General features: G+C 40.9%; 1 protein-coding gene across 3 annotated transcripts; it reads left to right on the forward strand.

Annotated features, from left to right (window-relative positions):
* The first annotated feature begins 650 nt into the window (after positions 1-650).
* On the forward strand, positions 651-5,213 carry LOC109800615 (putative pectinesterase/pectinesterase inhibitor 61). 3 transcript variants are annotated; one of them, XM_083063263.1, is made up of 4 exons: positions 651-1,129; positions 1,483-2,240; positions 2,768-2,904; positions 3,017-3,263. In XM_083063263.1, exons 1-4 carry the CDS (start codon positions 893-895, stop codon positions 3,058-3,060), a joined length of 1,176 nt encoding a protein of 391 aa, XP_082919389.1. In that variant the 5' UTR covers positions 651-892; the 3' UTR covers positions 3,061-3,263. The 3 variants fall into 3 exon arrangements, with proteins under 3 accessions (XP_082919389.1, XP_082919390.1, XP_020216991.1); XM_083063264.1 differs by having other exon boundaries at positions 652-1,129; positions 3,013-3,263; XM_020361402.3 differs by lacking the exon at positions 3,017-3,263 and adding an exon at positions 4,185-5,213 and having other exon boundaries at positions 657-1,129.
* Positions 5,214-13,657: the final 8,444 nt, after the last annotated feature.

Below are 13,657 nucleotides of genomic sequence, written 5' to 3' on the forward strand. Positions count from 1 at the left end.
AATTAATAATAAATAAAGTGTTAATAAAAGTGTTAAAAAAGAGTATTACAAACACGCCCCAATATATTTTTAATTTTAAACAAAATATTCTTCATCCACGTGATTAGAAATTATTTTCACAAGAACATGAAAATGAAATTTTCAACCATTTATAAAAAGAATTCTTCATTTTTAATATATAAAAAATTACAACAACATCAATAAAAATCAAATATAAATTTTCCTGTATCAATTCGACTCCAACCATGCACCATCCACCTCTAATGATTGTTGGTGTTTTATTAACATTTTTTTTATTACATAAGAATATATAACTCATTGTCTTCAGATTAACTACTATACAAATAAAATAATATCTTTAACCATAACTTTATATACAAGTCAAGAGAAAAATATTAATCTTTATAAACAAACGATGATTGTCCAATCACTTAAGCCAATAGTTTTCATTGATAAATGTATATTTGATTAACTAAATTAACACTGACAAACATTTTTTTAGTTCAATTAATGACTTGACTCATTGACGTAAAACAATTCCAACACACCACGAACCAACAACAAGCATACATCAATAATATATAATATAAAATAGATTAAGGACGAGACATGCAATAGGTAGGGAAAAAGCCTTAAGAAAACTCACTAAACCATATATCCTCATCCAGTGGGCAACGTTGGAAGTAGCAGCCAGCTAATTCCTACGACGTCGACTTCACACCAACCTTCCATTTTTCACATTAACAGTGTCACTAATATTAACACTCACTACACTCCCAAAACCAATTAATTCAATCTTGCTAGCACCGCCATTTATAAAAGCCGCACCCTCCCACTTCAACGAAAACCAGAAACTACCTCGATCGACACTCCCTTTCCCTCACAACGCAACATGGAATATGGCAAATTGGGACCCTCCGACCCAGGTGGCTCCTCTCGCCGCTCCACCACTCCTCTCACCAAATCAGCCTCCACCTCTTCTTCCTCCAATAAAAAGCTCATAATGCTCTCTCTCCTCGCCGTTGTCTTAATCGTCGCTGCCGCCGTATCCGCCGCCATCGTCACCGTAGTCCGCTCCCACGCCTCCGGCAACCAAAATGGGCCGAACCTCGCCCGTAAACCCACACAGGCAAGGCCCGATTTTATATGCTTCTCAACATTTTTCAATTCATGACATTTTTAATTCACCAATTCATCATGTTGAACACGGATTTTGCTGGATTGTCAAATTCAACAAAATGACGTTCAACATGTATGAAAAAAAAAAAAAAAGTAATACTGTACATTAATTATCAAATTTTTTTTATTCATTGTGGGTTGTAACTATCATAATAGTCAATTAAAGGTAATTAATTTAAGTGGTTTAATATTTATATTTTTTAATTAAAGATTAAGATAAAATTCGACTTTGAATATGAATTTGTGAAGAGAAGTATATCTCTTACAAGAACTAATGGGTTGATATAATTTTCCTTATTGCAGGCAATTTCCCGAACATGCAGCAAGACACGTTTCCCAACTCTATGCATCAACTCCCTCCTTGACTTCCCTGGCTCCACCACTGCCACGGAACAAGACCTCGTCCACATCTCATTCAACATGACCCTGCGCCATGTAAGCCGGGCGTTCTTCGCCTCCAGCGGACTCTCCTTCGCCGCCACGGAACCCAAGGTTCGCGCGGCATACGACGATTGTCTCGAGCTATTGGAGGAGTCGATGGACGCACTTACGCGGTCCCTCGACTCCGTCCTCTCGTCTTCGATGGTGCCCAGCAGCGGCGAGATCAGACCCGCTGCTGCTGGTTCTACCGAAGATGTGATGACGTGGCTGAGCGCCGCGCTCACTAATCAGGACACGTGTGCGGAGGGGTTCGACGACACGAGCGGGAGTGTGAAGGGGCAGATGGCTAATAACTTGAAGGACTTGTCCGAACTCGTGAGCAATTGTCTCGCGATATTTTCGGCGAGTGGAAGTGGCGATTTCTCGGGGGTGCCGATACAGAATAGGAGAAGATTAATGGAAAGAGAAGAAGATAGTGTTAACGGCGTTATCACGGAGAAATTCCCGAGATGGTTGAATAAACTAGATAGGAGACTGCTGAGTTTACCTGTGACGGCGATTCAGGCAGATATAACGGTGTCTAAGAATGGCGACGGAACAGTGAAGACAATTGCTGAGGCAATTAAGAAAGCACCAGATCATGGTACTCGCAGGTTCATCATTTATGTGAGGGCAGGAAGGTAATTAAATTAATAGTTTCTGAATATAATTATTTTTTTTTAGATAACGTAAGTAAAATATGTCTGCTTTCTATCTCTGTGAAAAGTGTACGCATTTCGAGATAACGAACGTTGCACTTTTTTTTAATAATATTTTCTTGTTTTTATTTAACTGTTTTCATAATTGAAGGTGATATGATATGTACCGAAAAAAAGGTAACACGGTCGGTGATGAGTTACTATTGTTAGAAAAAGTTATTCATGCATGTATGTGCTCGTCGCTAGTGTAATGATGTGAAGATATCATTGATGATGGATTTTGTTTTTCTGTCATAATTTCCAACAATGTTTACGCCTCCATCCCCGTCAATTTATTTTGGCATTAAAAAAATATTTTTGACCCCGGTAAAGGAAACATATCAGATTATGATGGTGATCCATTGCTGTTAATAAAGAAGCTGGTTCATGTGATTAAAAAATATTCGTGTTTTATGCTGGTGCATGATTGTAATGGATAAAAGCTATGGCATATGTGATGGAATTTTCAGGTATGAGGAGAATAATTTAAAGGTGGGGAGAAAGAAAACGAATGTGATGTTCATAGGGGACGGGAAGGGCAAAACTGTAATTACAGGGAAAAAGAATGTGATAGATGGCATGACCACTTTCCACACTGCTTCGTTTGGTACGTTCCTTTTTCATCCGATTGCTGGTTAATTAATGTGTGTGCTTTTCCTTTGTTTAATTATACAAAATTTGCTTATCTTTTGTTATTTTAACATTTTCCGAAAAGTCAGGGGTGCAAAAATGTGAACCAGTAAACATGCATGATGATAATTGAACGACGCAAGCTACACGTGGCCCATGTCGTTCTAGTTGTTAATGTTTACATTCCTAGCTGTCTACTCACATGTCTATTCCATGTCTAAGTCAATGTCCATTTGGACGAAATTACCCTCACCGGCACCATTTTTGTATTCACGATAAAAGAAAATACGCGACTCGCTGTAATTTTTAGAAATGAAAATAGCATATTGATCGTGATATGTGTTTCATTAATGCATGCATCATGGTGCCCGTAGAACACGTTTTGCACGTAAGTCCATTTTTTTTACACTCCACTTTCGAAATCAAAACTATTTTTTTCTTGCTGAATTTCGCCCACAAAGTGAAATGCCTCACAATTAACCTAAAAGATTGGTGGAATTTTGAATTTTCTAATTGTTTTAATGAAGATGCACTACACTTCATGTCACATCTAAATGAGACCACTGCACTAACTAACTTCCAAGCTATTTTATTAATGTTTGAAATGAAATATGGAAAATGCTAACCAGTACTGCGTCCATGGCCTAGTGCACTTGTTAAAAAATCGAAAGTAGAGAATTTTCAATGAAAAATTATTTTAGATTTTAATAAAAACTTTCTATATATTTTTAATTGTGCGAGTGCGAGCACTAGTTAGTTAGATCCATAAAATATATTCAAGTGATAAGACAAGCGTTAGTTGGTTGATGGAGTTTAAAGAAACCTACAGGCTCAAGAGTAAACAGTCTTTCTTATCTCAAAACATTAATTAAAGCGTGCAATTGCACAAACCTTACGCGTTCTATTGCCTTTGTCATAACAAATGATCATTCACTTCTTGACTTTATTGTCATCATACCATTTTCATAATTATCATTAACACATGTACTATACGTTGGTGGACATTATCCCCCCTATATGGACCATATTGAACGTGGAATAAAATACACCCAAACATTAATGACTTCCTGCTAATTAAATTAACAAAATTAAATTATTGGTCGTTGCCTAGTCACGCGTTTCAAGACAAAATCATCAACAATTTCATGTGATCAATCGTATTCAATAAAATAATTTTAGTCCCTTTGATTTATTCCAATTTAATTGTTAATTGTTCTTATTACAATATTTTTCTTTGACACCATTCTTATTACACAGCTGCTAGTGGTGCTGGATTCATTGCACGAGACATCACCTTCGAGAACTATGCTGGACCGTCAAAACACCAAGCCGTGGCCCTCCGCGTCGGAGCTGACCACGCCGTGGTGTACCGGTGCAACATTGTGGGTTACCAAGACACTTGCTATGTGCACTCTAACCGTCAATTTTTCCGTGAATGTGACATTTATGGCACTGTGGACTTCATATTCGGCAATGCTGCCGTGGTTTTCCAAAAGTGCAACATTTATTCACGTAAGCCCATGGCCCAACAGAAGAACACAATCACGGCCCAAAATAGGAAAGACCCAAATCAGAATACGGGTATATCCATCCACAATTGTCGGATCCTACCCGCCCCGGATCTTGCCCCGGTTAAGGGCAGCATCCCCACCTATTTGGGTCGTCCATGGAAAATGTACTCTAGAACCGTATACTTGTTATCCTACATGGGTGACCACATAAGTCCTCGTGGTTGGTTGGAGTGGAATGGAGACTTTGCTTTGGACACATTGTATTATGGAGAGTACATGAATTATGGGCCGGGAGCAGCCGTGGGCCAACGGGTCAAATGGCCTGGGTACCGGGTCATCACGTCGAGGGTCGAGGCAAATCGGTTCACGGTGGCCCAGTTTATATCCGGGTCTGCCTGGTTACCATCCACCGGAGTGGCCTTCGCGGCCGGGTTATCCACATGAATTACACTGCAAAATATCTAGGTAAGTTTGATGATATTGTTGCCAAATTCCAAACAAGACTACCCAATTGGGGAAATGGGAAATGGCTTCTATTTTTAGTCTTTGCCAAAACATAGTATTTTGGGCCTAATTTTTATTTTTATCAACGATGCTAGCAATAAATGTAAAGTTGTAAACAGGGCTTTACGTATAATAGCTCTTGGTAATTTTTTTTTTCTTAATTGCCTCAAAATCAAAGGTGTTATAGTTGACTCAAGAACTTTTAGTAACATGTAGTCATTTTATTGATATAATTAAATGAGAAAGGAAGGGTACTACTATTGGTACAGCATGTTGATTGTGATTCCACTTGGCCTACTCGCATCATGTGTCACGTTGTTCTGTCGTGTGCTTTTATTTCCTCCCCTTTGAAGAGTCTTGAGGCTCATATTTGTTTATGATTTTTGGATGGTGTTGTTGGTAGTTGTTTGTTTGGGTCTTTAGGATGAACTATAACATGTTGCAACACCAACTAGGATATAGAAGGTGACCCACTCTTGAGACATTAATTTGACAGTACAATGATTCTTGTGTGGTTCTCATAGCACAACCCCTCCCTCTATGTACACCATTGTGATGATGGTTCTCTTGCTCACGGTTTTAATTGGACATGGTAACGACTTTTTTTTTTTTTTTTTTTTCACGGGGAGTGATTCCTCTTCACTCTTATTAAGACATGTTACTGTTTTGTTTTATATTGTGTGGGTGGGAGGCAAACTTTTGTGGAATTTGTTAACATAATCCATTTATTTTAAGTGTTTTTGTTAGATATTATTAAAGTGGTTTGAAAGTCACAAATATGAGAGGTGAATTGTGATTTTTTCTTGTCCAACTTGTAAAACCGATCCTTATTGATTTATTACTTATGTTTAAACAAGACAATTAGAAATTTATTTAGAAGCACATTCTAGCTAAAAGAAATAATATTCATTCACATGAATTAATCTAAACTCTAATTAATTGCTTAGATAATTAATTCAAAGGATTTATATATCAATAATGTTATCATAAGTGTACTATCCGTACTGCTAAGCCGAACTCGAACTCGGCATCATAGCGAAGATTGATATCGGATATGCACTGCATGACATCAGCCAAGACAAAGGTCTCCTATCTGAACAGGTCATAACCGATCTCAAGCCCAAGGCCCAAATAAACCCTGTAGACCCCTAAAATTGTCCGGGTCGGAAATAAAGCTTGAAGACTCTTGAGGACTGAAGGAAAGTCAGCCAGAAGGACTCATGGAAGGCCCTAGGAGGATTCTCTATAGGTCTAGAGGTCTTGTAATAAGCTCAAAATAAGGAAGTGGAGGGAATGAAGCCCAATACGGCCTCCCAAAAGTTCAGTACGGCCGTATTGAACATTTTGAACTACAATACGGCCGCACTGAACTCAATACGACCGGATTGAAGTTTCTGAACTTCACTACGGCCGCACTGAACTCAATACGGCCGTATTGAGTTTTTTTGAACTTCAATACGGCCGTACTGAATTCAATACGGCCGTATTGTAGTTCAAAACTTCAATACGGGCCGTATTGACTCCAGGGCCCGTATTGCGCCTGTTCCCTATAAATAGGACGTCATTTGGACGTCATTCCACACTTTTACACTGAGTTTTAACCCTCTTCTTGAGTATTCTGGGTTTTTTTGAGCAGTGCTCTGCCTAGAAATCACTCGGAGAGTTGATCCGACAAAGTTCTCGAGTTCTGAGCTTTTTGCTTGAGTCTCGAACTGAGTCGAAGGGAAATCCTCCGGATTTCCATAGTTAAAATTTTCTAGGAGGGAGCGAGCGGGCTTGTAGAGCGAGGGAACGCCAAAAAGCTTCCCAGTTTTACTTGAATATAAAAGCACGCTTCAAAGGTTTCTTCTTAAGACCTTCCTTTTACTGCTTTCTGTGTGTATATTTAACTGTCATCATGTAGATAGTTAAGTTATAATTGTTTAGAATAAATAATTGTTTAGAATAAATAGGGGTAATTTAGTAATTTCGCACTATTATTTTTAGAAATAATCTGTCATAGGGAACCCGAAAGGGGCGCTGTGGGGTGTTAACACCTTCCCCACGCGTAACCGACTCCCTTACCCGACTCTGGTTGTCATGGCCGAAGTCGATTTTTGAATCGATTGCCTTAAACTTCTTTTTCCAATGTTTTGAGTAAAACATTGGTGGCGACTCCATGAACCCTTCCTTTTTATGAAAACCGCTAATCCATGGAGGGTCCCGCTTAGGATTAACATGGATTGGTGAGCCTTTTAATAAAATTGCTCGTTTGACAAGGTCTCAGTTTGAGAATAAGTCATTCTAGCAATCCATATTTTTAAACAAATAAAAGAGTCCAACCATCCATCGCGAATGCCGAAAGCCCGTTTCGGGCCGGTGGCGACAGATGGCGACTCCACTGGGGAAGCCTCAAGAGTCAGTCCCATTTAGTGATGGATTCTTTTCAAAATAATAGTTTAAAATTACTTCATTACCCCTTACTTGTATGATAACACGTTTTATCTATTTGGCTTTAATAACTGTTGTATGTTTAAATTTTTGCAATTGTTTGAAATAAAAACTGCACACAAACCTTTGCACACAACAGTTCCCTCTATACCCGGGGGCATGAGTGGAAAGCCATAGGGAGTGGATGTTAGTACGGCCGGTTGTCGAATGGGTCTATAGGTGCCCGTAGACCGTTGTCGGAAAGCATCACTCAAGGTGATAACCATGAACTCAAGTCCGACAGTGCGTTGGAACTTTCCATCGACTTACGACGAGAGGAATTGGGTCCCTATAATGGGGGCACCTTGGGGGCCTCAGACCAGTGAGAACAGTTAGAACCTCCTTGAATATGCACTTTTCTGCAGGATACCCCTACCTCGTGATTCGCTCGTGACTGTTCGTGGATGAGTGAATTGTTTGTGCATTGTTTATGTGACATTGTTTGAGCATACATTGCATTCTTTAAACATACAACATTCCTTTTTAAATAAGAATAAATGGGAATAAGAATCTTCTGTTACATGGTGTTAACATCTACCATCATCACATTCATGTAGGTAGTTTCCCTTTTCACCCAAAAAAATACAAAAAACAAAATACCCAAAAAAAAGGAAAAAAGGGTTATTTATCCAAACCAAGCAATATCATGCATCATCTTAGGGACATCCTAAAAACATGATAATGCTTAGTTGAATAAACACAATGCATGCATATTCATCGCCATCATCTCATATCATGCATTCTTATTAAAGATCATGGAGGGATCTAGGTTTGCATTTCATACATCCCTCCTAGTAATTCATTAATAATAGTAATAAAAAAAAAGGATTAAGCGATGCGTATGTTCAAAGAATGGATCGCACGCCGTTCGTTATTAAATGCAAGCCAACAACCGCGTCAAGCGAACACACGTCAACTCCGTTGTTGGTAATCAAGACAAACAAAGGGGAAGGTCCGACACCGTTAAGGATCACTACTCCAAGGCCTTTTCCCTACGAATCAAATAAGGCTGTGCCATGGATATACGACATCCATTTTTCTGCCGACAGCGATATCTCTAACATCGCTGGACTTGGGGGCATGACTAGGAGTGGCAGGATCTACACTCCCGAAGATCTTCATGATAAAGCTCCCAAGAATAAAGGGAAAGAAAAAGAAGAAAAAACCGAGGAAAATAAAGAATCCGAGGAGGAGACAGACGAGCTGTTAAAGTTTATCCGATAGAGCGAGTACTCCATCGTGGATCAACTTCATAAGACGCCAGCAAAGATTACTCTGTTGTCGTTGATCCTATGCTCCGAACCGCATCGACAAGCTCTGTTGAAAGTCTTGAACGAGGCATACGTGTCGCACACTATCTCCCAAGACAAGTTTGAGGGGATTGTTAGTCACATCACGGCTAATGATCACCTCACTTTCACCGATGAAGAAATCCCCGCTGAGGGACCGAACCACAACAAGCCCTTGCACATCTCTGTAAAGTGCAAGGAGTATCACATCGCTAAAGTCTTGGTAGACAATGGATCTTCCTTGAATGTGATGCCCAAAAGAACGCTTGATCAAGTGTCAATCAAGGGAGTCCAAATGCGCCCGAGCAACATGATCGTTCGAGCCTTCGACGGTTCTAAAAGAGAAGTGGTGGGAGAGATCAATCTTCCAATCCAAATTGGACCCACTATCTTTAATGTCGAATTCCAAGTGATGGACATTACTCCTGCATACAGCTGTCTCCTCGGCCGACCTTGGATTCATGATGCAAGAGCTATTCCTTCTACGCTCCACCAGAAAGTCAAGTTCATAGTGGGTGACAAACTGGTGACTGTACAAGCTGAAGATGACATACTCATCAGCAAGCCATCCGCCATACCTTACGTGGATGCAGCGGAGGAAGCTCTAGAAACCGCCTTCCAAGCATTGGAAATTGCCAATGTTGAAACGTTTCCCCGAGAAATGAAGAAGGTAGCCCATATGCTCACCAAGAATGGATACTTGCCTGGACAAGGACTTGGCAAGGATTCCCAAGGAATTCCCGAGCTACCCGTTATCAAGGATAATCCGGGGAAACAAGGGTTAGGATACAACCCTAATAAAGATCAAAGGACGAAGAGGAACCAAGATCCTTCTCGACGTTCTTTAAGCCAGATCTTTAGGAAGGCCGATTCACAAGCGTCAAGGCCGGTCGTCGTCATCAAGTGTTCTTCTCCTTCTGATAGGGATGTATAGACCTGATGACTATTAGAGATTACTCCCCGGGGACAGCCCGACCCCCGAGCCTCGATAGGGCACATGTTTCCATTATGATTATAATAAAATCATTCTTTATTCTTTCTTATTGCTTCTTTTCTTGCTTGCAATAAATCTCTAGACCACATTATTTTAACCCTGTTTGAATAAGCATGAATGAGGTTAAAATTGTCTTAATAACAATAAACCCACATCATTTTTATGTGGAAGTGTGCGTGACAACTTAGAGCACCTTTCCTTGGCCTCGACAAGTGCCATCATGGATAAAAAGAAATCTTTTAAAATAAAAGAAAGCTCGGCAGGAAACCCAAAAAGGGGGCTGCGCAAAAATAAGAGCAAAAGACCCGCTAGGAATCCCACGAAAGGGTGACCTAGGCAAAAGTTAGGGTTGCAAAAATGAACAAAAACAAAAGTCCGCTAAGACGCCACAAAAGGGTGTTTTAGGCAAAAATAAGGACAATCAAAAAACGAAAATAAATCCATGATGGTACCATGAACCGAATTCAAAAAGAAAGGTTCAAGGGAAGTTATCTAAGTTGTCAAAATCACAACGTCAATAAACAAGATTTGATTAACTTCATGAATGTTTAAACAAACAAGCCTAAACACAATAAGCCTACCTTGGCCAGCCATTCTTACAAAAACCATTTTTCAAAATAAAAATAAATCCCCTCTAAAACACAAACTTTCGAAAAAATATACCTTTCCTTTCTTTTCTCTCTTGTCCCAAGCGATTTTAGGATAATCTAGTGGAAACATGGAGATATAGTGGTCAATAGGAGGGTTGACATATCTTTTAAAGGAAGGGAAGGATCATTTGGTTGATGACACCAAATCTCAATATAACACGCATCATTCCTCGGTTACAGAAATCGGCAGCACACAGCCCATCTGGAGGAATGGCAAGATCCAAACAAAAACGCATCGGTTAATTCTTTTGAAAGATAAATCAAATAGAATTAGGTGCATCATACCGCATACATGCATACAGATGATAGGTGTAATGGAAGATCACTTATTCTCTGTTTATTCAAAAAAAAAAAAAAAATCAAACTTCAGAAAAAACAAATGCGCCCGTATCATGTTCAGTACACCCGTACTAAAAATAGGGTTATGAACAAATTTTCAACTCAATACGGGCGTACTGAAATGGATATGGCCGTATTAGCCACAAAGAAATTTTCAAAGACCTCTTCATGAGGCAATTGCATAAAATAGAAAAATAGGAAAAATTGCTTGTGTATGGCAGCGGTCAACAGAAAAAGTCGAAAAATCGACAAAAAAGGCAAAAATACAGAAAAAGCCAAAAATCAACAAAAAAAGGCGAAATACAGAAAACCCAACAAATTGTACAAAATAACTGAGCCTGGAGAGGCTTGCCGAAATAATACTCGTACAGAATAATTGAGCCTGGAGAGGCTTGCCGAAATAATACTCGTACAGAATAATTGAGCCTGGAGAGGCTTGCCGAAATAATACTCGTACAGAATAATTGAGCCTGGAGAGGCTTGCCGAAATAATACTCGTACAGAATAACTGAGCCTGGAGAGGCTCGCCGAAATAATACTCTCTCAGAATAACTGAGCCTGGAGAGGCTTGCCGAAATAATACTCATACAGAATAATTGAGCCTGGAGAGGCTTGCCGAAATAATACTCCCACAGAATAATTGAGCCTGGAGAGGCTTGCCGAAATAATACTCTCTCAGAATAACTGAGCCTGGAGAGGCTTGCCGAAATAATACTCCCTCATCAAAATAATTGAGCCTGGAGAGGCTCGCCGAAATAATACTCCCCAGAGATATTTCAAGCTTGCACTCACGGGCCAAATTCCCCAGTGAAAGCTATCAGAATACGATCAGCAAGATTCCCCAAAGGAGGTCTGATCATCCAAACAGAATATCCAAGTCGAAAGGATTTAAACTTCCTCAGTGGGAGATAGCTTTCCAACTCAAGCAGTGAAGCTAAGCCTGAAGAGGCTTTCTAAATAATACTCTGGGATACATAAGAACTTCAAATCCCCTGTCGCCTACCAAGAGGCACCCTTTCAAAAAAGCAAAATCACAAAAGATCAATAAACCATTCCCCAAGTGGAATTCGGCTCTCAGCCAAACGTCAAGCATCAAGATGATCTACCTAACAGAAGAGGCCAATCAAAATCAACATCCAGAATCCCCAGCGGATAACAGCCTACACAGAGGCAGCAAAAATCAGAAAATCCAAAAGAGATACCCGAATAAGGATAACCGGGATACTCCACCAACGTCAAAGGACGTCAGCCAAACATAAGGCATCGCTCAATTCAAGAAGAGCATCTGTGTCTACACCCCAAGGAGTCAGAAATTCCCCATGGGTACCAACTATGCAAATGCAAGTTGGGGCACAAGAACCTATGAATGACTGCACATCCCCTAGACGGATCCCTGCGTTATCCAGCCCTCAGTGGCACAAAATCAGAAAAAACATCGAAGCAGCATAGTGGACTGTGGAGACAAAAAATCATCTCAGATCCCTGGAGAGGGTAAACTCGCATTGCCGAAGTGATCAGAAGACACGGACGCAGACCCTGGAAAGGGCAAACTCAGTTGCCTAGGTCGTCAGAGACAACCGAAGCAAAGTCTGGAGAGACGGTACTCAGAGTCTGGAGAGACGGTACTCAGAGTCTGGAGAGACGGTACTCAGAGTCTGGAGAGACGGTACTCAGAGTCTGGAGAGACGGTACTCAGAGTCTGGAGAGACGGTACTCAGAGTCTGGAGAGACGGTACTCAGAGTCTGGAGAGACGGTACTCAGAGTCTGGAGAGACGGTACTCAGAGTCTGGAGAGACGGTACTCAGAGTCTGGAGAGACGGTACTCAGAGTCTGGAGAGACGGTATTCAGAGTCTGGAGAGACAGTACTCAAAGTCTGGAGAGACGGTACTCAAAGTCTGGAGAGACGGTACTCAAGGTCTGGAGAGACAGTACTCAACCATCAGCGTCGTCAGAGGCACGTTGGTGTTCAACTTCCGGCTCGGGCGTCGAGTGAAGTTGACCCTGGAGAGGGTAAACTCAGCTACCGAGGTTGTCAGAAGCGCCGAGGTATGCCACAACCTAGAGAGGCTACTCAACAATTTTCCACCGGAAGACGCTACAAGTCAGAAGGTTGGCACATCACCCGGACAATTGGGTCAACTCCTTTACTTGTCAGCCGGTACACTAAAAAGCCGCTTGACTAAGTAAAGGGGGGGCAGCTGTAGACCCCTAAAATTGTCCGGGTCGGAAATAAAGTTTGAAGACTCTTGAGGACTGAAGGAAAGTCAGCCAGAAGGACTCATGGAAGGCCCTAGGAGGATTCTCTATAGGTCTAGAGGTCTTGTAATAAGCTCAAAATAAGGAAGTGGAGGGAATGAAGCCCAATACGGCCTCCCAAAAGTTCAGTACGGCCGTATTGAACATTTTGAACTACAATACGGCCGCACTGAACTCAATACGGCCGGATTGAAGTTTCTGAACTTCACTACGGCCGCACTGAACTCAATACAGCCGTATTGAGTTTTTTTGAACTTCAATACGGCCGTATTGTAGTTCAAAACTTCAATACGGGCCGTATTGACTCCAGGGCCCGTATTGCGCCTGTTCCCTATAAATAGGACGTCATTTGGACGTCATTCCACACTTTTACACTGAGTTTTAACCCTCTTCTTGAGTATTCTGGGTTTTTTTGAGCAGTGCTCTGCCTAGAAATCACTCGGAGAGTTGATCCGACAAAGTTCTCGAGTTCTGAGCTTTTTGCTTGAGTCTCGAACTGAGTCGAAGGGAAATCCTCCGGATTTCCATGTAGACCCCTAAAATTGTCCGGGTCGGAAATAAAGCTTGAAGACTCTCGAAGACTGAAAGATAATCAGCCAGAAGGACTCCTCGAAGGCCCTAGGAGGGTTCTCTGTAGGTCTAGAGGTCTTAGAATAGCTAAAAATAAGGAAGTGGAGGGAAAAAGCCCAATACGGCCGTACTGAACTTAATACGGC

Source organism: Cajanus cajan, chromosome 9, assembly GCF_000230855.2.
Source record: "Cajanus cajan strain Asha chromosome 9, NIPB_CcT2T_4, whole genome shotgun sequence".
Classification (NCBI taxonomy): domain Eukaryota; kingdom Viridiplantae; phylum Streptophyta; class Magnoliopsida; order Fabales; family Fabaceae; genus Cajanus; species Cajanus cajan.